The sequence below is a fragment of the Dipodomys spectabilis genome, unplaced genomic scaffold, assembly GCF_019054845.1.
Source record: "Dipodomys spectabilis isolate Male_0828 unplaced genomic scaffold, ASM1905484v1 ptg000273l, whole genome shotgun sequence".
Classification (NCBI taxonomy): domain Eukaryota; kingdom Metazoa; phylum Chordata; class Mammalia; order Rodentia; family Heteromyidae; genus Dipodomys; species Dipodomys spectabilis.
The window spans coordinates 5,003,656-5,022,622 of record NW_024870950.1 but is presented as its reverse complement, the minus strand read 5'-3'; the positions used below and the strand labels follow the sequence as shown (position 1 = coordinate 5,022,622).

The window sequence follows — 18,967 nt, the reverse complement described above, 5'->3', positions numbered from 1 at the left end:
GCGGAAGGCGGAAGTTGTTGCGGTGTCATGTGACTGGAGTAACATGGCGGCTGCCCAGTGAACGCTGCCGGTTCCGGGCGGGAGCTAGTCGCGTGAGCCGTTAGGCGGCTGAGGTCAGGGGTGAAAAAGCGGGATCCAGACCCGGATTCTGAGACCGTGCGCGGCGGCAGCGGAGCGAGGCAGGTGGGCCCAGGGTGGCGTGGCCCATGAGCCGGCGCCGGGGGCAGCTCGGAGCCGCAGACTTCTCTGGCCCTGGCGCGGTCCCTGCTGCCGGGGGCTAAGGAGGAGTCGCGAGGCTCGGGGGCGTACCCCGAGCTGCCACTATGAACCCCGAGAAGGACTTCGCGCCGCTCACTCCCAATATCGTGCGTGCCCTCAATGACAAGCTCTACGAGAAACGGAAGGTGGCAGCGCTGGAGATCGAGAAGTAAGAGCTACTTGGGACCCGGGCTGCCCAGCGCCCCCCGGGGGGTCGGGGGTGCGTCTCACGCCTTTCAGCTATGCTAGTTACGTGCTTTCAGCCGCCTAGCGCGATGCTTAAGAGCGGGAGCTCTGCAGTCATACTGGGTGTCCCAGCCTTCCCCTTGGTTGGTTGTGATCTGGGCCAAGTTCTTCACCCTCTTGAGGCTCCAAAGGGCTGCTGCAGAGAGAATGAAGCTGGCATAATGTGTGTGTGGTACCCAGCACTGTGCCTGGCACTTGGTGAGTCCTCGGTGTGGTCTCCATCAAACCCAGCAGATCAGTGTGTGGTCTCTGATGGGAGAGAAGTCAGAAATGAAGAATTGGCTAGTGATATTGTCCTACTTGGTACTTGGTTTCTTATCCAGCTTTGAGAAGTGAAAGGAACTGTGGTCAAGTGGATCTCATGATCTTAAAGCTCAGAGGATTGCATATCCTTCCTTGCAAGTGGAAGTAGGACTAGTTTGACCTTTCTTGCTTCTCCAGCACTATTACATGTATGTATAAATGTGATCTTATATTTTACTGTTTCTCAGTGCTCAAATAGGGACTTTTTTAACTGGGAATTTTAAAAATTTTACTTTTGTGGGGGTTTTATTTACACAGCCAAATCTTAGTGATAAAGTCAGGTGGGTAAGGGGGCTTCAGAATAGAAAGAAGGCTGTGAAAGTAAAAGAAGTTTGAGGCTCCAGATCAGGGGGAAAAAATGGATTGTAGTTCTACCTTAACAAGGGTAATGTGTTTATTTACATTTTTAAAAATAATTTTATTGAAATTATGTGATTGCATAAATTTCACAAATTTTACAGTATTGTATGATAATGATACTTAAAGTCACAAACACATTTTAACCTTCACAAGGCAAATTGTCATTATCTTGGTCTATAAAGTTTGTGAATTCCATAAGCTTTGACAATGCAACTATTTCTTCCACATTGGGTGATATGTACATTTCTTTCCTTTTGCTTAGTGTTACCTGTTCCCTCTTTCCCTTTCATTCCCTCCCTCCCATCACTGCCCTTGAGTTGCTTAGTTCAATTCCATCAATGTCCAGTGCAGCTGATGGGTTCCCCTGTTGTATTATTTTTTCCATTTCCCTCTGATTATGTGCCCTCCTCCTAGCTTCCCTCAGATGTGTGTATGTATATACCATATATGAGGTCAAGATGGTTATTTACATTTAAATTAGCCAGAGTGGTTGTGCATTCCTGTGATTGCAGCACTCTGGAGACAGAGGCAGAAGAATCCCAAGTTTATGCAGCCTGGGCTGCGTCACAACTCTTACCCCCTCCCCCCGAAAAAAAAATTATTTAAATGAAGTTTTAAAATTCCTCAGTCAGGGACTGGGAAGGTGGCTCCGTGTTAGAGTGTTTGCCTCGCGTGCATGAGGCCCTGAGTTCAATTCCTCAGCACCACATAAGCAGAAAAAGCTGAAAGTGGCGCTGTGGCTCAAGTGGTAGAGGGCTAGCCTTGAGCTGAAGAGCTCAGGGACAGCACCCAGGCCCAGAGTTCAGGCCCCACAACCAACCAAAAAAAAAAAAAAAAATTCCTCAATCACACCATCCATAGTTATTTCTATCATAGCACGGTGTTCTGTTGAGAGCCTAAATCTATTCCCTTATTTGACACTCATGTTTGACCTAGGGCAGATTCCTTAACTTGGGATTTTATAACCTCAGCACTGTTGACATTTTGGAACACATAATTCTTGGTTATAGAGGGCAGTTCTCTCTGTGTCTCATAAAAATTTTTACCAGTATCACTGGCCTCCTCCCGCTAGATGCCAGTAGTATTCCATCAATTGTAACAACCCAGATCATCTTCAGACATTGCCAAATATCCCTTGAGAGACAAAATTGTCTCTGGAAAACAACTGCCGAAAGTGCTTTTGATTTTAGTCTCCTCCTCAACTAAGGGGGTTTCATTTTTTAAGAAGATTCTCATTCAGCTCTAATATTGTGTGTCCACTGTAGCTGTTTTTCTATTCAGGTACCACTTTCTTGACTGTTCTCTTTTCATACAACTTTCTGTTTGTATCCTGGCTCTCCAGTGCTAGCAAGTCTTAATAAGAACTGCTATACTGAGTAGAGGGACCCAAAGATGATGTATGAACGTGGTTGCATGTCCATGGGTTTGGTTGGTTTTGAAGCCGGCTCTGTGTGTGTGTTAGCTTTCCATTACTGTATCAAATACCTAAGATAATGAACTTATAAATAGAGAACATTTATTATGGCTGACAGTTTTTGAGGTTTCAGTCTGTGGTTCTGTTCCAATTGCTTTTTTTTTTCCTTTGTGCTAGTACTGAGGTTTGAACTTAGGGCCTGGGTCCTGTCCTTTCACTTTTTCACTCAAGGCTAGTGCTTTACCACTTGAGCTACAGCCTTACCTTTGGCTTTTTGGTAGTTAATTAGAGATTAGAGTATTGTGGACTTTCCTACCCCAGCTGGCTTCAGACCACAATCCTCAGATCTCTGCCTCCTGAGTAGCTAGCATTATAGTGTGAGCCACCAGCACCTGGCTGCCCTATGGCTTTTGAGCCTTTGACCCTTAAGGCATCCTATCATAGCAGGGAGTATGTGGTAGAGCAAAGCCAATCACTTTGTGGAAGGAAGAGGAAGGAGGACAGTTATACTATATCCCCTTCAAAGCCATACCCCTAATGACTGGATAATTTCCCAATAGGCCTCGCTTCTTAAAAGTTTTTACTACTTCCCAGTAGTACCAAGCTGAGGACTAAGTTTAACACTGGACCTTTGGGAGACACTTAAGATCTAAACAGTAGCGTACTACCACCCACTTTTGTCCTATCCATTTGGCTTCTCAGAAATGGCTGCTTTTGCTATGGAAGTGGAAGCCCCTTCAAAGCCAACCAGGACTAGTGAAGCACAGTGCAAACGACCAAAGAAGATAAAAGCCCCCCAGGATGTAGACATGGAGGACCTTGAAGGGGAGAGCTAAACTCCTCTACCTGGATATTCTCAGCTGGAGCCAGACGGATTTGGTAGTGGCTTCAAAGGACTTTGGAGAAAGCATGATCCTCTTTCATTTTTCTCAGATTCCTCTTCCACAGTGGTCTGTTGACCTTCCCTGGAGGGATGTTAGGAGGGAAAAAGGCACAGAAGAAAGACTGGAGAGCATCCTCTCTATCAATCAAATCCATTTGTAATAAAACCCTAGAGTTTGACTGAGGCATGTATGATTAAGTGTAGAGATGGAGATGGGCTTTGAGAAGAGTATAGGTGGAGATAGGCCAGAAGCAGGATGCACAGAATTTCCTTGAACAAAGGCAAATAAAAGCCAGCCTTGCTTACTGGGTGCCAGTAGCTCACACCTGTAATCCTAGTTACTCTGGAGGCTGAGATCTGAGGATTACTGTTCAAAGCCAGCCCAGGGCAGGAAAGTCCATGAAACTCTAACTTCTAATAAACTACTCAGAAAAAGCTGGAAGTGGCACTCTGGCTCAAGTGGTGGAGTGCTAGCCTGGAGCACAAAGAGGCTCAGGGACAGTGTCCATGCCCTGAGTTCAAGCCCCAGAACTAGCAAAAAAAGAAACCAGCCTCTCCAATGGCCCAGCCTCCCTAAGGAATGACACTCTAGCTTTCCATTTCTAACAAAAGTAGAGATTATTAGAGAGGAGGCAGGTATGGATGCTGGTACCAGTCCTGCTCCTACCCCTGTGGTTTTGCCAGGTTGGGCAAATTACGTTACCTCACTTAATCTTGCTTCTTTGGTTTTGATGTTTTTAATAAAATAAAGACCAAATGTTTCAAAAAAAAAAAAAAAAAAGAAATGGCTGCTTTTATCCTGGCTTGAATTATGTGCTGAGTCCTTGAACAAAGTTATTCATCTCAGCATTATTGCTGCTTCCAACCCAGCCTGTGCAAGAGTTCTCACCTTGCAGGTGGTTCTGTATGGGCTTTGTCCTTAATGGGATTCATTTTGTGTTCATCTTACCCTTGATTTGTGAAATTCAGAGAAACTCCCTACCTAGAGCCTCTACTAGACTTTGAACTCCCTAAGAACAGAAACCCTATTTCTTTTTCCTCAGCACTTGACAGAGTGCTTAGTGCCATTTGATGTGTGATGTCCATACATAACACTTTTGGTAGAGAAAATAATATTGCACCCTAAGGACTTTGTTATTCAAACAGCAGTATCAGGAGCATGTTAGAAAGAGACTCCAGCTTCACATGAGCCAGATCTTCACAATCAACGTATGTACTTTAACGAGATCCCTGGGTGATTATTGTACATCTTAAAGTTTGAAGAGTTCTGTTCAGCCAGATGCTGGTGGCTCACGCCTATAATCCTAGCTACTCAGGAAGCTGAGATCTGAGGATCACAGTTCGAAGCCAGTCTGGGTAGGAAAGCACATGAGACTCTTATCTCCAACTAACCACCAGAAAATCAGAAGTGGCACTATATCTCAAAGTGATAGAGTACTAGCCTTGAGCTGAGCGACAGCACCCCAGCCCTGAATTCAATAACAACAACAACAACAACAACAAATCTATTCTATACATAGAATATTGTATATTTGAATATAGTCTTCATATGGCCTGGTCAAAGTGGCCCTCAATCAGATCTCTGCCAACAACCTGTAAAGGAAATGTCAGAATATGGACAGTTGCTTGTGTAGCTGACATGAGTCAGCTCACATGCTTCAGAAATAAAAATGTGTAATCCTGTTCTTGGCTGCCTTCGATGCACCCTGTTTCTTAGGAGGCCACCTGATGGTAGGGGAAGGGCCCTTGAGTTGCTCTCCTCAAAGTCCTCATCTGTAAAATAAGAAGAATATCCATAAGATTGTTTGATAACCTGCACTAATGTTGTAAAGTGCTTAGTACAATATCCAGCATGTTATAATTGTTATATACTAGAGAGAGACAATTGTTCTAATTCTTTGTAATTGTCAATACTGTTTTTATTACTTTTTGGTTGGCAGAATAATGGCCTCCCCAAGATCCCTAATCTCTGGGCCTGAGAATCTGCCATTGTCCTGAATCTGCCACACCTTCGAGACCTCAAGTTCCATGTAGGCAGAATTCTATTCACATCATCCCAGAGCTTGCTGGCTCTTGGCAGGAGTTTGGAAAAAGAAAGCCTGGCTGCCCATCAGGTTTGCCTCTGCCTTTCCCGAACTCACAGCCTTATCTGCTTGAGCTCAGTGGTCATGATGAAGTGTGAGTAGGAATCCCTTTAAAGAAGAGCTAAAAAAAAAAGAGGATACTTATTCCACGGGCAGAAGCAGCAGATGCTGCTTACAAGGAGGTGGAAATCTCAGGCTTCTGTGTATAGTCATGATCTCTAGCTCGAATTGCTCACTTCAGTGGAGTGGCAGGTGAAGGGGAATAATGCAAGTTGAGAGGTGTTAAGTATGCTTTGAGTTTTTCTCAAAAGCTCCTGCTAAGTGCACAAATGTGATTATAAATAGTCTGCCCAGACTGTCATAACAAAATTGCACAGTCTGGGTGGCTTCAGTAACAGTTTATTTCTCACGGTTCTGGACACTGGAAAACCCAAGATACAGGTACTAGCAAAGTAGATTTCATTCCGAGCCTCTTCTGTTGACTCGCAGGCAGCTCTTCTCACATCATGTGTACTCATATGCCCACTTCTTTTGGTGTGTGTGTGGCAGTGGGGGGGGGGGAGGGGGAGAATGTCCTGGGTGTCTCTTTTAAGAGTACTAATCATATGAGATCAGAGCTCTACTCTTAAGACCTTATTTAGTGTCTATTATTTTATAGACCTTCTATCCATATATGGTCAATTGGGGGTTAGAGCTTCAGCATCCTCACACACTGGATGTGGTAGCACAGACCTGTAATCCTAGCACTCAGGAAACAGAAGTAAGAACATCTTAAGTTCAAGGCTAGCCTGAGCAACATAGCAAGACCCTGTCTCAGAAAAACAGGCAGAGAGGTGGCTGGGTGTAAGGCTCAGTAATAAAGCATTTGCTTAGTAAGTGGGAGGCCTTGGGTTCAGTCTAGCATGGGGGCGGCAGGAGGGGGTGGGGGGAACGCCTTCCTATACCTTGAATGGCTTTCCCTGCCAAAAAAGGGAGGCCTACATATAAAAGCGATTTTATACCTAAATAGCTTAGGGTGATTTGAGCTGCCCATTAGGCTTCAGAGTCCATCTGTTTAGGTGACAAAGCCAATACTGAAGGTGGTATTCCAGTGAGCAGTTAAAGAGTTTTTTGTCACCATGACAGGCCTCCCTGAAAATTAGAGAGGAATTCTAGTGTCCAACATCTGATATCCGTGTTATGTGCCTGTTGGGCCAAAGACCTGGAGAACTCTCTCCACCACCTTGGTCCAATGTGACCACACAATTTCTCTAAAGACCAAAGTATTTAAGTTAAGAAACCTCAAGTTTTGTGGCCTCTCGATTTCAAGAAACATAGTCCATGACCAACCCTAATAAAAAGGGTTGACCCTAATAAAATTACAACCCTAATAAAAAGGTTGTTAAGACCCTGCCTATCCTCCCCCAGAGAGTGGATGTGGAGGAGAAACACTTTCAGGCACTTTGGTTCCTGTAGGTGTCCACAGGTAGCGGTGTGTGCTGGGCCCTGTGGAAGCAGAGTCCTCCCTGTCTCCTCTTCTCACTGGGGCAGATGACACCCTTCCTGGTCAAATCTATTGTTTCTGTGCATTGAGTTTCATCCCAGCCAAACCCATCTCAAGTTCCTGATCTTGTCCGAATTTTGAGTACCAAAGGCCAGCAAATGTAGGTGCTCTGGAAGGTAGAGGATCCAAATTTCCAGTAATGCCTCTCTGCCTTGCCAGGGCTAACAGGATTCCTTTGTCTGAGATTGAAGATGGAGCAGAGCTTTCCCATTTGACCTGGTTTGAAGTCAGCCAGCTTGGGAAAAAAAACCACAATTACTGAGTGTCTTGAGGCAGTTTGTGAAGTTTGGGTCAGAATTCCACTCAATTCTGCTGCTTACCAGCAGTAGGACCCTCAGTAAATTGCTTAATCCAGGGGTCAGGGGCTGGCAGCCAGGGACTGTGTCCTGCCTGCGCACTGTTTAGTTTGGCCTGGATCACACAGCATTTTAAGTTGAGAAACTTCACAGTGAGATTTGGATTTCTGGCTTCCTACAAGAAATCGGTTGCTGTGGCTGTGGGGCCCACATTCCCAGCCAGTCCCCTCCTCCCTGCCTTCCTTGGCCTAACCCTTGTGAACATGTGTGTTTGTGATTCTGGCTTAACCTCTCTCTGGGCCTCCATTTTTCTAATCTTCTAAAAAATGTGCCTTAAAAACATTGTGCTGAATGAAGCCAGTCAGGCACAAATGCCATTGTTATGTGGCTCCATTTATATAAGATGACCCCAAAAGACAAAAAGTAAGGTTAGTGGTTGCCAGGGCTGAGGGGAAGAGGTTTGGGAAATGGACTGTAGCAGTAAGGGTACAGAATTTCTTCGGAGAATGGCAAAAATGTCCTCAAATTGACTGTGGTGACGCTTGCATAACTTTGTGAATATACACAATCCACAACTAAATTGTCCACTTTACATAGCAAATTTATGGAATATGGACTGTATCTTAGTTTCAAAGAATGCCAGTAGTGTGTTGTTACAGTATGAAGGAAACCTTTTGAAGTGTCACAATTATTGTCACCTGAGATCAGAACATGCCTCTTGCACCGACTGTGACTCTTTTATCCTCTGCTGGTCATGTCCAGTGGGTGTTCACTCAGTCTGTGTTTTGTCAGTTAAGTCTCAGCCTTTTTTATGTCTTTGGCCTGTCCCAGAGGCACATGTTCACTTTTCCCATTCAATTATTTGGAGACTGGTGAGCAAGTGAAAACCAAATTACTGCAATACTCAGCGAAGCAGATGGAGATGTTTACCCAGATTCTCTTTGGGAAATTGCTGCCTGGATATGCCATCTGAATACATATGTCACATAGAAAATGTGTCACACAAAGAGCTGAGACAGATAATTGGACTTGGCAGGGGATTAAAAAAAAAGAAAGAAGGAAAGAAAGAAAGAGAAAGAGAGAAAGAAGGAAAGAAAGAAGCTATCCAAGTTCATGCTGAAGGTTTCAACTCTGGATTTATCTTTGTATCTTCCTCACAGCTACGAGAGTAGGGGCTCAATCAACATTTGTTAAATGGGTGTGGCCTGGATAGTGTATGCAGATCTCTGTTTGTCTCTTTGGTTCTGACTTTGCTCCTTGGTGCTGACATTCTTAGAAGGAATTTAATCAAGTACTAGTAGTGTACACAGCGCAGAACACCAGATACAAAGCATTATCTTGTTCTCAAAAAACTGCACACCGTCCTTATGGAAATCACTGATCTCCTCTTAGAGCAGAGGATGTCTCCTCTGAACAGGTGGGAATCTGAGTGTCATGGCTTGAAACCTCTGCCACCTAGGACACAGGATGGGCTAGTGGGGCATCTGCAAGGGCAGATGGGATGCTGGTCAGTGCCATAATAAATGTAAATGGAGTTTCATGCAATAAGAAGTGTAAAGGGCCTGGTATTCGCTGATCCTTGTGAGGGAGAAAGTATAACATACATCCACAAGTTGTATGGTCTCGTGTGTGCTGTTTCTCATCATCTCTGAGCATCAATTTTCCCCAACTGTAAATGGGTATGTAGTGTCCATCTGGGGTTCTTGTTTCTAGGTGTAAACTTTAGACCCATGCCTGTGAAGCACACAGCACATTATTGCCTGGTATATAGTGAATGTTCAGCCAGTGGTTATTCATTTCCTGCCTTCTCCTGATCTTCATCTCAGAGCACCTCAAGATGTAAAGGGATGCTTGGAGATGTCTGAATACCCAGCAGCAGCAGCAGGAGAAGTATGGAGAAAGTGGTGTGTCTGACTTCTGAGAGCCTTTCTTTTGCTTAAGCGAACTGCCACCTTCATTGGGTGTGTTCATTTGCTTGGGGGTGGGGAGTGGTTGCAGGAGGTGGGAGAGACTGGACTGGGATTTGTAGACTCACGGGATGGGACTTGGTTTCTCTGGGACTGTTTCAGGTATGGAAGGTAAAGGTTGTAGGTGTGGAAGGAGGTTGTCCTGAGGAAGAACCACCCCTTGAAATCTTCAGGCAGCTCATAGCTGTGTGGTGCAAGGTGACCTCAGGCCTTCTCCTAGTTAGCTGATGATGGTCCAGATACAGCCCACTCTGCCTACGGCTCATTTTCTTAGAAAGGGGCATCTGTGTGATGTGTTCATGCTGGCCTGCTTTGGGGCTCATGTCTTCTGGGGACAGATGTTTCTGCCATCCTGTGACCCTGCTGACCAGTTGCAAATGGAAGCTCTAAGCCATTGCTAGAGGACCACCTCCTTGAAAAGATTTTTCAGTGCTTTTATGAAGAAACCAGGCACACACGGATTCTTTTTTCTGGTGAATAGAACAGTCGAGCTCAAGACCTTTGTGTCAGCGAACGGCCCCAGGGATTTGTGATCGTGAAAGTTTCTGTGCTAAGTATTAACTTCAAAACGAGGTGGGCCTCAAAACCCCCCACCATTGGCTCCCAAGCTATAGATGAAAGCGGAGACATTGTAGAGTCTTTGAAGAGAGACTGAGCCTGGAACTGGGGATGCCAGCTGTTAAACTTCACTTGCTCTGCTTTCCTATCTGTACTTTCCCAGTGAAGAGCCACATTGTGCCCTGGCTGGCTGAGAGCAGAATTTTGAAGCTTTGAAGCCCCCTGCGAAGAGTCAGAGCATGCCTGCCCCTCAGCAGGCACACTTCAGGTCACATCCTGTGCACAGCTGAGGCATGCTGGGCCTTTCCCAGCATGCATTTCAAGAGCCCAGGAAGTGTCTCTTGTGACAAGTTAACAAGGTGTCTCTTTTTAACTGGGGATAAGACTAGGCCCTTAACCTTTCAAATTCTACAGAGGCTAGCTAACCCAACAGGCTGGGTTTCCATTTACAGACCATTACCAGGCCACCAGTCTGGCTTTGCCCAGGTTTGCCGAACTGCTTGTGCTCTGCCCTGCATCAGTGGTGCCAGCCTTCTCATAGATTCAGTCGCCTGCAGGTGTTTGTTGGTTGGCCCCCTGGTAGATACTCAGCACTAGACTAGGAGACAAGGTTGGTGCTAGAGGTGCCAAGGATGGTGTCAAATCCTCAGAGACTTGATCAAGAGGTTGTAAAGATGGAAGGAATATAACTGGTGACACCACCAGCTCATTTTTTTTTAATTACAGAAAGAGGTCACTGAGTGTTTTGGGGTTCAGAGACATGCTCACCTTGTGAGAGAGTGGGGAAGCTGAGAGGGCTGCATCGGAGTCAGGCCTTGCAGCTGAGTGGAGCGCGCTGGGGGAGGGGCAGGAAGGAGGGGTCCCTGCAGATGAAGTGGGACGTTCTGGCCCAGTAGGAAGGCAGTTCTGGCTGTGATGCAAGATGATGTTAGGAGCTGGGCGGGCAGGCTGGAGAGGCCCCTGGCTCTCTTCTCATTCCACACATGTCTGGACGAAGGATGAGCTTGATTTGATTTAAGAGACAGATCCATCCTGTTGGTGGCCTAGGATTGACCCCAGGCCCGGGCTCTGGAGAACATGTTTGCATAGCTTCCGCTCCAGAGGGAACCACTGCTTGTCTGCTGGTGCTTGTTTGCCAGGAGATGAAGAAATTCTATCTGCAATGCACTCACTGCTCTGCCCAGTAGAGACTTGGCTGTTGATCCTGCAGGATCTGAACTGCCTGCCTATCCTCTTGTAATGGCTGGGGACTATAGTGGCAGGAATTGAGCCCTGCCTGGTAAGACTTGGGTGGTAGAGGCACCCCAGCTTGCATCCAGCAAAGCAGAAGGTTCCTCTGGGCTTGCAAAGGGTGAAGAACACCAGTACCCCAGCTTCCCAGCTTCTCTGTCAGGAGGCCAGCAGAGAGAAGACACCAGAACCTCAACCCCTGGGCTCCTTTGCCATTCAGTCGCTGTGTGAGCTCATTGTCCTAAAGCTCCCTGGGATGCCACTCAGGTCCACACCAGCCACCACTGCGTCCCTCCTCCCGCGGTTCCCATCTTCACCTGCTCCCCACCGTCCACCAGAATGAGATGCCAAGCCCTTTGCCAAGCAGTCTGCTGCTCACCACGGGCTGTTTCTCCAGCCCTGCCACCCGCTTCCTGCCAAATGCTGCCTCTGAACTTCGTTCACCTTTTCCTCAGCAGTCCAGAACCAACACCTACTTGCTCTTCAGAACCCTCAGTGCAGAAGCTCATGAGGCTGCCTGCACTCCCCACCACCAGCCACCAGCCATTCTCTTTCCCTCACCTCACCATTCCCTGCCTCAACCTCCCTCTTCTTACCTTCCTTACACTGTAGTCCTGAGGGACTCTTCTGTTTCCTTCCAACTCCAGCAGAGAGCCCTTCAAGCCTAGGAAATGTATCATCCCATATGAGACTGTCTCCTGGGTGGAGTGCTCATCCCAACTGTTCTGGGAATAACAGGAGGCCGGGGAGGATGTGGTTCTGCGGATGCCTGGAAGTGGGGGGAGGGCTTGGCTTCCCTCTTGGGTCCTGGCTGGAGCCCAGTGGATGTCCTCACTCCCACTCCAGGTGCCGTTGAGATTTGTGTCAGACAGAAGCAGGGCCGGGCTTGCCAGGCAGGCCGCCTGTGCAGGAGGGGGAAGGAGGCACAGCTGGCCCTATGGACTGATTGTATACCACATCCTGCATTCTTCAAGGATGAGGACGCGTAGGTTTTAGATATTTGTGGAGTGGAGTGAAATTCATTGAATTCTTGTCAAAGCCATTTCAACCTCAAATTAGTAATAAGTCATTTGCAGTCCTTTGATAGTATTCACATATTTGTTAGGCTGTATGAAATCTCAAGTTCAGTGTCGTAAGGCTAAAAAGTTTATTGCTGTTGCATTGGCCGGGAATCGAACCCGGGCCTCCCGCGTGGCAGGCGAGAATTCTACCACTGAACCACCAATGCTCCAGTTGTCTACAGCTGTGTGGCACCTCCTTTAATTCTAGGCCTCCTTGTATGTCTGTTGAGTCACAGCCCAGACTGATGCTGCCACATCAGCAGTGCTGCAAGACCAGTAAGCCTCCACTCCAGAGCAGGAGGGAGCAGAAAGGTGGGTGTGGGCATGTGGAGTATGTGTGCACACACGCACACATAATTGATTTGCCTTCAGGCCTTAAAACAGAAACTGGAGCTCAATTCCCTGCTCAGTAAGTACTTTGGGTGTGTCTCCCCTCTGTTGTCTGAATTTCCCATTCCATTTTGTTTGTGTTAGGCTTTCTGTTAGCCACCAGCACGGGCTGAGAGCTGTACAATGGAGTCCCTTTCAGGGGATGACTACAGGCTGAGCTGCCACAGCCAGCCTAGCTTCTCTGGGGAGCCCCAGTCACTCCCTTGAGCCAAACGTGTGGTCCCAGACTCACTGGGGCCTTGGGCGGCTGCTGCAGGCCCTCTGTGGTTGAGAAAGATGGCTCCTCCTGTGTGACAAAGCTAGCCAGGAAGAGACAAAAATAAAAGCAGCACTGCATTGGCCGGGAATCGAACCCGGGCCTCCCGCGTGGCAGGCGAGAATTCTACCACTGAACCACCAATGCTCCAGCTGTCCTCTGAGGCATCTGCCAGACTCTTCTCACTGGGCTGTCTCTATAACTACAGGAGTTCTGTCAGATTCCTGGGCCTCACCTGGCTGGTTTGTTCAGTCTGGGAGACAAATGTTCATATGCTACTGCTTCTTCAGAATTGGGGCTAGGAACTGGAGTTCAGTTTCCACCTGGGGCTCTTGGTTCATCTCTCAGTTCTAGCCCTCAGCCCCATGAGGATGTGATCCTTCTCTCCCATACAAGCACCCACCGTTGTCATGGCAAAGAAGTCCTTCACTAGAACTTGCGCTGATTCAGGAGCCATGGCCTTGAACCTTCAAAACCATAAGCTAAATAAACTTTTCTTCATAAGTAGCCTACTTCTCCTATTTCATTATAACAACAAAAAACTAATGTACCTTTTTTGTTGTTGTTGTTGTTATTCGTGAGGCTTGAACTCGGGGCCTGGGTGCTGCTCTTGAGCTTTTGTGCTAAACACTAGCACTGTACTACTTTGAGCCATACCTCCACTTCCAGTTTTTAAGTGGTTCAAGTCTCACTGCCTTTCCTGCCCTTGCTGGCTTCAAACTGCAATCCTCAGATCTCATCCTCCAGAGTAGCTAGGATTAGAGAGTGAGCCACCAGCACTCAGCTCTGCCTTCTTTCCTTTACCTGGGAAATGCTTGTCAACATGTTTTAAGATTTGGTTATCCAGCTGGGTGCTGGTGGCTCACATCTATAATCCAGCTACTCAGGAGGCTGAGATCTGAGGATTGCTGTTCAAAGCCAGCCCAGGCAGGAAAGTCCTTAAGACTCCTATCTCCAATAAACTACCAGAAAACCAGACGTGGTGCTGTGGCTCAAGTGGTAGAGCACTTGCCTTGAGCTGAAGAGCTGAGGGACAGTGCCCAGGCCCAGAGTTCAAGCCCTACAATGGACAAAAAACAACAAAAAAAAAGATTTGGTTCCCAATCCACCTAAGGAGCGTTAGCCATGGATGGCTTTGTACAACACTTGTTACAGCTACTTGTCTGTAGGGTATTGCTAGAGCTGTCCCTGAAATAATGGCCATATGAAGACACCCTCTGTGCATGAGTAAAAGTTGAGCAAATCTTCCATAAAGCCAGTCGAAGTATTAGGATCCTCAGTGGGACAATAATTTTCATTTTCAAAAGTGAAATAGTACTATAGTTCCTCCTTCCAAAGAGGATACACAAAAGGAACCTGAGACTGGAGTAGGGAAACAATCATGGCCCATCCAGCATCTCCCAGGCAACAGCAGAACTGAGAGGACCTGCCCTAAAATCCCACTTCTTCTTTCCTGATCCCAGGCCCCTCTCTGGAGCCCCATGCAGCTAGGGCAGCCTGGTTCCACCCATCCCACAGCTCCTCTTTCTCTTTCCAGGCTGGTTCGGGAGTTCGTGGCCCAGAACAACACCGTGCAAATCAAGCATGTGATCCAGACCCTATCTCAGGAGTTTGCTCTGTCCCAGCACCCCCACAGCCGGAAAGGGGGCCTCATCGGCCTGGCCGCCTGCTCTATCGCCCTGGGCAAGGTAGCACTTCTCCTGGGGGACAGACACACTAGTGATGGCCTCCACTGTAACTGAAGCATCGATACCTTTCATATCGAGACCCAGCAGGGTCCTGCAGATCTGTATTTTATTACCACTCTTCCTACACCTAAGACCAGCAAGACTGGCTTCCAGGCCTTACAGCCATATCCTCAGATGTAACCCCTCTTTTAGGAGACTGGCTTGGGATAGATCTTTAAGCCCAGCCCCCGCTCAGAGGCCTAAGCATCTTGGGCATCAGCTGACACTGCAGGCTGTGGAGCCAGGACCTTTTACCATTCTGATCTGTCTCACTGCCTTCTACCCATTGCAGGACTCTGGGCTCTACCTGAAGGAGCTGATTGAGCCTGTGCTGACCTGCTTCAATGATGCAGACAGCAGGCTGCGCTACTATGCCTGTGAGGCCCTCTACAACATCGTCAAGGTGGCCCGGGGTGCTGTGCTGCCCCACTTCAATGTTCTTTTTGACGGACTGAGTAAGGTAACTTTCTGTAGCTGGGAAAGCCCTGGGGATGTCCATGGGAGTTCTGCACCTGACTCCTTGGCCAGGTTGTTTTACCTCCCTCCCCGACCTTTCTCAGATCCATTCACTGAGCAAACTTTGTGTTCTAAGCTGCACCATAGGTTTGGTGGCCATGGGTACATGGTAGGTCTCTTGGCTTGCATTTGACTGTGACCATTTCCTCTGTGTTTCTCTCCTGTTTCTGTGCCTTGTAGCTAGCTGCTGACCCAGACCCCAATGTGAAAAGTGGATCTGAGCTCCTGGATCGTCTTTTAAAGGTATTTTTACTTTGTAATCACTTTTATCTTCTTATTTTTAGAATCCGGTTTTTCTGTATGTACAGTTGAAAAATTCTGATGTTGAAAGTGTTCTTCCCTCTTTGTTTTAATCTTTGTTTTGGATTTGCAGCATGGGGTGGCAGGAGTTGGGGGGACAGGGGGCAGGGAATATGGAGGGTTGAACTCAGGGCTTTGTGCTTGCTAAGCAGATGCTCTACTACTTGAACGATACCTCCAGCCCCTTTTTGGTTGTTTTCAAGGTAGAGTCTTGCTTTATGCCTGGTTTACAGTCTTCCTCCTTGTGCTTCCCTGTGTAGCTGGGGATAACAAGTGTGTGGCACTGCGCCTAGCCATTGTACTTCCTCTGCAGCTTAGATATCAGGCACCCACCACTATGCCCAACACTGATTGAGATGGGATCTCACAAACTTATGCCTAGGCTAGCCTCATATCACAATCCCCCGATTTGCCTCCCAGGGAAGCTACAGTCTTGAGCCACCATACCACCATAACTGGCTATCACCCTTATTTTAACACTCCTAGGCAAAGCAAAGCAGTTTTCCTACCACACCACTCTTCCCATGACAGAACAACAGGTATTTGGACTAGACTACAAGGAATAGGTTTTTGCCATTCTGTTAGTTCCCTGGACCTTTCAGTCTTACCTGTTTTGCTTATGTTTTGGCCTGTATCAAGGTAGATTCTCCAGGGACCTCACCTCTGTAACTCAGGATCTGCTGTTTCCCTCATGGTTACCTGACCCTGGAGCTGGCCCAGGGCCAGTAATGCAGGAGGTCAGAGAGGCCTGGTCTCTGCCTCTTGACAGCTCACACTCTTTTCATCCACAGGATATTGTGACTGAGAGTAACAAGTTTGACCTGGTGGGCTTCATCCCCTTGTTAAGGGAAAGGATTTACTCCAACAACCAGTATGCCCGGCAGTTCATCATCTCCTGGGTAAGGTCCAGCCCCTGGCATGGTTCCTCCAGGCACAGAGATCCTCTGCTCCAGTCTCATCAGCTCTCTAGGATTACAGGCTTGAGCCACCGTACCTGGTCACCCCTCTTATTTTAACACTCCTGGGCAAAACAAAGTTTTCTTTCTACATGACTCTTCTCCATGACAGAGAAGGGTATTGTATGTAGTTCCTTTGGTCTCCTTGTTATCGCCCTTGTAGCCAGCAATCCTAATAATCCAAAACATTTTATCCACCTTTGACTTGAACATCCATCCATCCTGTTTGCCCCTGAAGAGATACAGTTCTTTCTCTATCTCAGAAAACACCCATGTATCTCTGATGCCCATAGTACTTCCTCCCACAGTTACCTTTGTTAGCCTCATCTGGCCTCCCCCATCCATCCCCTTCTCCCCAGGCAGCCTCTGCATGTGGAAGGAAAATGATCACTGCCAGCACTCTGTCCCAGAGACACCTGACTACTGTGACATGTGACACTGTAGGGTTCCCTTCACTGCCAGATCCCCAGACAGCGGTGAGGGGGAGAGGAGGCTTTCCGCCTGGGCCAATTCTCCCTTCTCCTGCTTCCCCTTGGCCAGATCCTGGTTCTGGAGTCTGTGCCAGACATCAACCTGCTGGATTACCTGCCAGAGATCCTGGATGGACTCTTTCAAATCCTGGGTGACAATGGCAAAGAGATTCGGAAAATGTGAGTACAAAGTGGGACAAGCAACTGTGTGGGCTGCACAAGATTCCCAAGCCCCAGGCCAGCAGGAGAGCCTAGGATGCTTGTACTAACCTGTGTGCTTCTGCTTCCACCCCTGGTGTCTAAACAGTGTCCCCCTGACACATGGCCAACCCAGAGCACCACCTGGTGCTATTCCCTCCTCCTCTTCTCATCGGTAGGTGTGAGGTAGTTCTTGGAGAATTCCTGAAGGAAATTAAGAAGAACCCCTCCAGTGTTAAGTTTGCTGAAATGGCCAACATCCTGGTGATCCACTGCCAGACCACAGGTAAGTGTGTGAAGACCCAGCTGCCTCCTTGGAAGCCCCTTTCTCTCGTGTCTCGGCTCCAGTGAGGAGGCAGGCAGGAGCTATGGTAGGAGAGTTAACCCATGCGACACTAGACAGCAGGCGCCATGGTACACAGGGTCTTGGTGAGGAAGAGAGCCAGATTCTCTGTTGACCTGGAAATCCTTTCATCTTGTCTGAGATAAAGTAAAGATCTGGAGCTCCTTTTGCAGCAGGCATGGCCTAAGCACTTAGGGTTGGAATGTTTGGAGCTTAGGATTGTATATGTTAGTTTTTGTGAGGTATCAAACCACTGAGTAACATAACTGCTTTAAAACAATAGCAACTGTTACTGATCATGAGTCTGCAGGTCAGTGGAATGACTTATACTCCCCTTAGCCAGACTGGGCCTGGTGTGCACCTGGGCAGTCAGTTGCAAGAGTGACTAGATGGGGTGGTCTGAGACAGCTTCTCCCATGTCTAGCAGTTGCCTGGCTGGCAGCTGGGGTGAGAGGCAATGGGTTCCAGTGCCACATCATTCCGCAGACTGGTCTCTGTGTGTTCAAATGGTATCAGCAGGATTTCAAGAGAGAGAGGACAAGGTCTCTAGAAACCTAGGCTTGAGCCAGGCTATTATAGGCTGGAGTAGCCAGCCAGTCCAGATAGAGAAAAAGGGTAAGGAAAGTAGGAAAAACACCACTTCTAGATAAATGAGACTCAAAATCACATCACAGGGGTGCATGGATTTGCAGAGGGCAGAGAATCAGGGCTAGTTCTGCAGTCCAGCCCAGCATGGTCATTCCCTTCCAGCCCACTGTCCACATGGACTTTCCTTTGGAAAAAGCCAATGCACTTGGGCAAGGGAGTATTGGCAAGGAAGGCTAGAAGCAATTCAGCCTGTGTTTCCCCCATACCTCAACGCTGTCCTGCTCGAGCATGCATTCATTGGGAGGGTCTCTGGCTGCTTGAGCCAACCCCTCCAGAACCCACCGACTTCACTTCCAGACGACCTGATCCAGCTGACGGCCATGTGCTGGATGCGGGAGTTCATCCAGCTAGCTGGCCGAGTCATGCTGCCCTACTCTTCAGGGATCCTGACAGCTGTCTTGCCCTGCCTGGCCTATGATGACCGCAAGAAAAGTATCCTTCACTCCAGGGAAAAGCAGGGAGGGCAATCTCAGAGGAAGTTGTGAAGTAGAGGGACCCTGAGAGGGGAGGGGGCTCCCTTGGTATCTCCTTCACAACTCCAAATAGTCCTTAGCATCTAGGAAAAAAGAGATGGGGCTTAACATGGATTTGGAATGCTGGAGCAGGGCACTGGTGGCTCACACCTGTAATCCTAGCTACTGAGGAGGCTTGAGATCTGAGGATCATGGTTTGAAGCCAACCTGGCAGAAAAATCTCTGAGACTCTCATTTCTAGTTAACTACCAAAAAGCCAGAAGTAGAAGTGTGGCTCAAGTGGTAGAGCACCAGCCTTGAGCTAAGCAAGAGAGCAAAGCTCTGAGTTCAAGCTCAGTACTGGTATCCCAATGGAAAGCTGGCTATTCCCAACCATATCTGCTTAATTACAGACCTGAGGCCACTCTTACAGGCACCAAAGTTCTGTTCTTCTAACCTCAACTGCACACCTCAATAGGTAGAAGTCCTATTGGTAGGAAGACTCTGT

The 18,967-nt window shown here is 47.7% G+C and overlaps 1 protein-coding gene and 2 non-coding genes across 4 annotated transcripts in view; 1 reads left to right on the top strand and 2 right to left on the bottom strand.

Moving 5' to 3' along the window:
* Vac14 (VAC14 component of PIKFYVE complex) overlaps positions 1 to 18,967 on the top strand; it is a 93,387-nt gene continuing 74,420 nt past the window's right edge. Inside the window, exons 1-8 of one of the 2 annotated variants that reach the window (XM_042700983.1) lie at positions 1 to 427; positions 14,387 to 14,537; positions 14,869 to 15,036; positions 15,273 to 15,335; positions 16,184 to 16,291; positions 16,889 to 16,998; positions 17,196 to 17,302; positions 18,305 to 18,439. In XM_042700983.1, coding sequence (XP_042556917.1) covers positions 324 to 427; positions 14,387 to 14,537; positions 14,869 to 15,036; positions 15,273 to 15,335; positions 16,184 to 16,291; positions 16,889 to 16,998; positions 17,196 to 17,302; positions 18,305 to 18,439 — 946 coding nt within the window. In that variant the 5' untranslated portion in view covers positions 1 to 323. The remainder of the gene's footprint in view (positions 428 to 14,386; positions 14,538 to 14,868; positions 15,037 to 15,272; positions 15,336 to 16,183; positions 16,292 to 16,888; positions 16,999 to 17,195; positions 17,303 to 18,304; positions 18,440 to 18,967) is intronic. The other variant, XM_042700984.1, reaches the window with a different exon arrangement.
* Trnag-gcc lies at positions 12,300 to 12,370 on the bottom strand. Its single transcript has one exon. It is a non-coding gene; the product is annotated as a tRNA-Gly (tRNA).
* On the bottom strand, positions 12,926 to 12,996 carry Trnag-gcc. Its single transcript has one exon. It is a non-coding gene; the product is annotated as a tRNA-Gly (tRNA).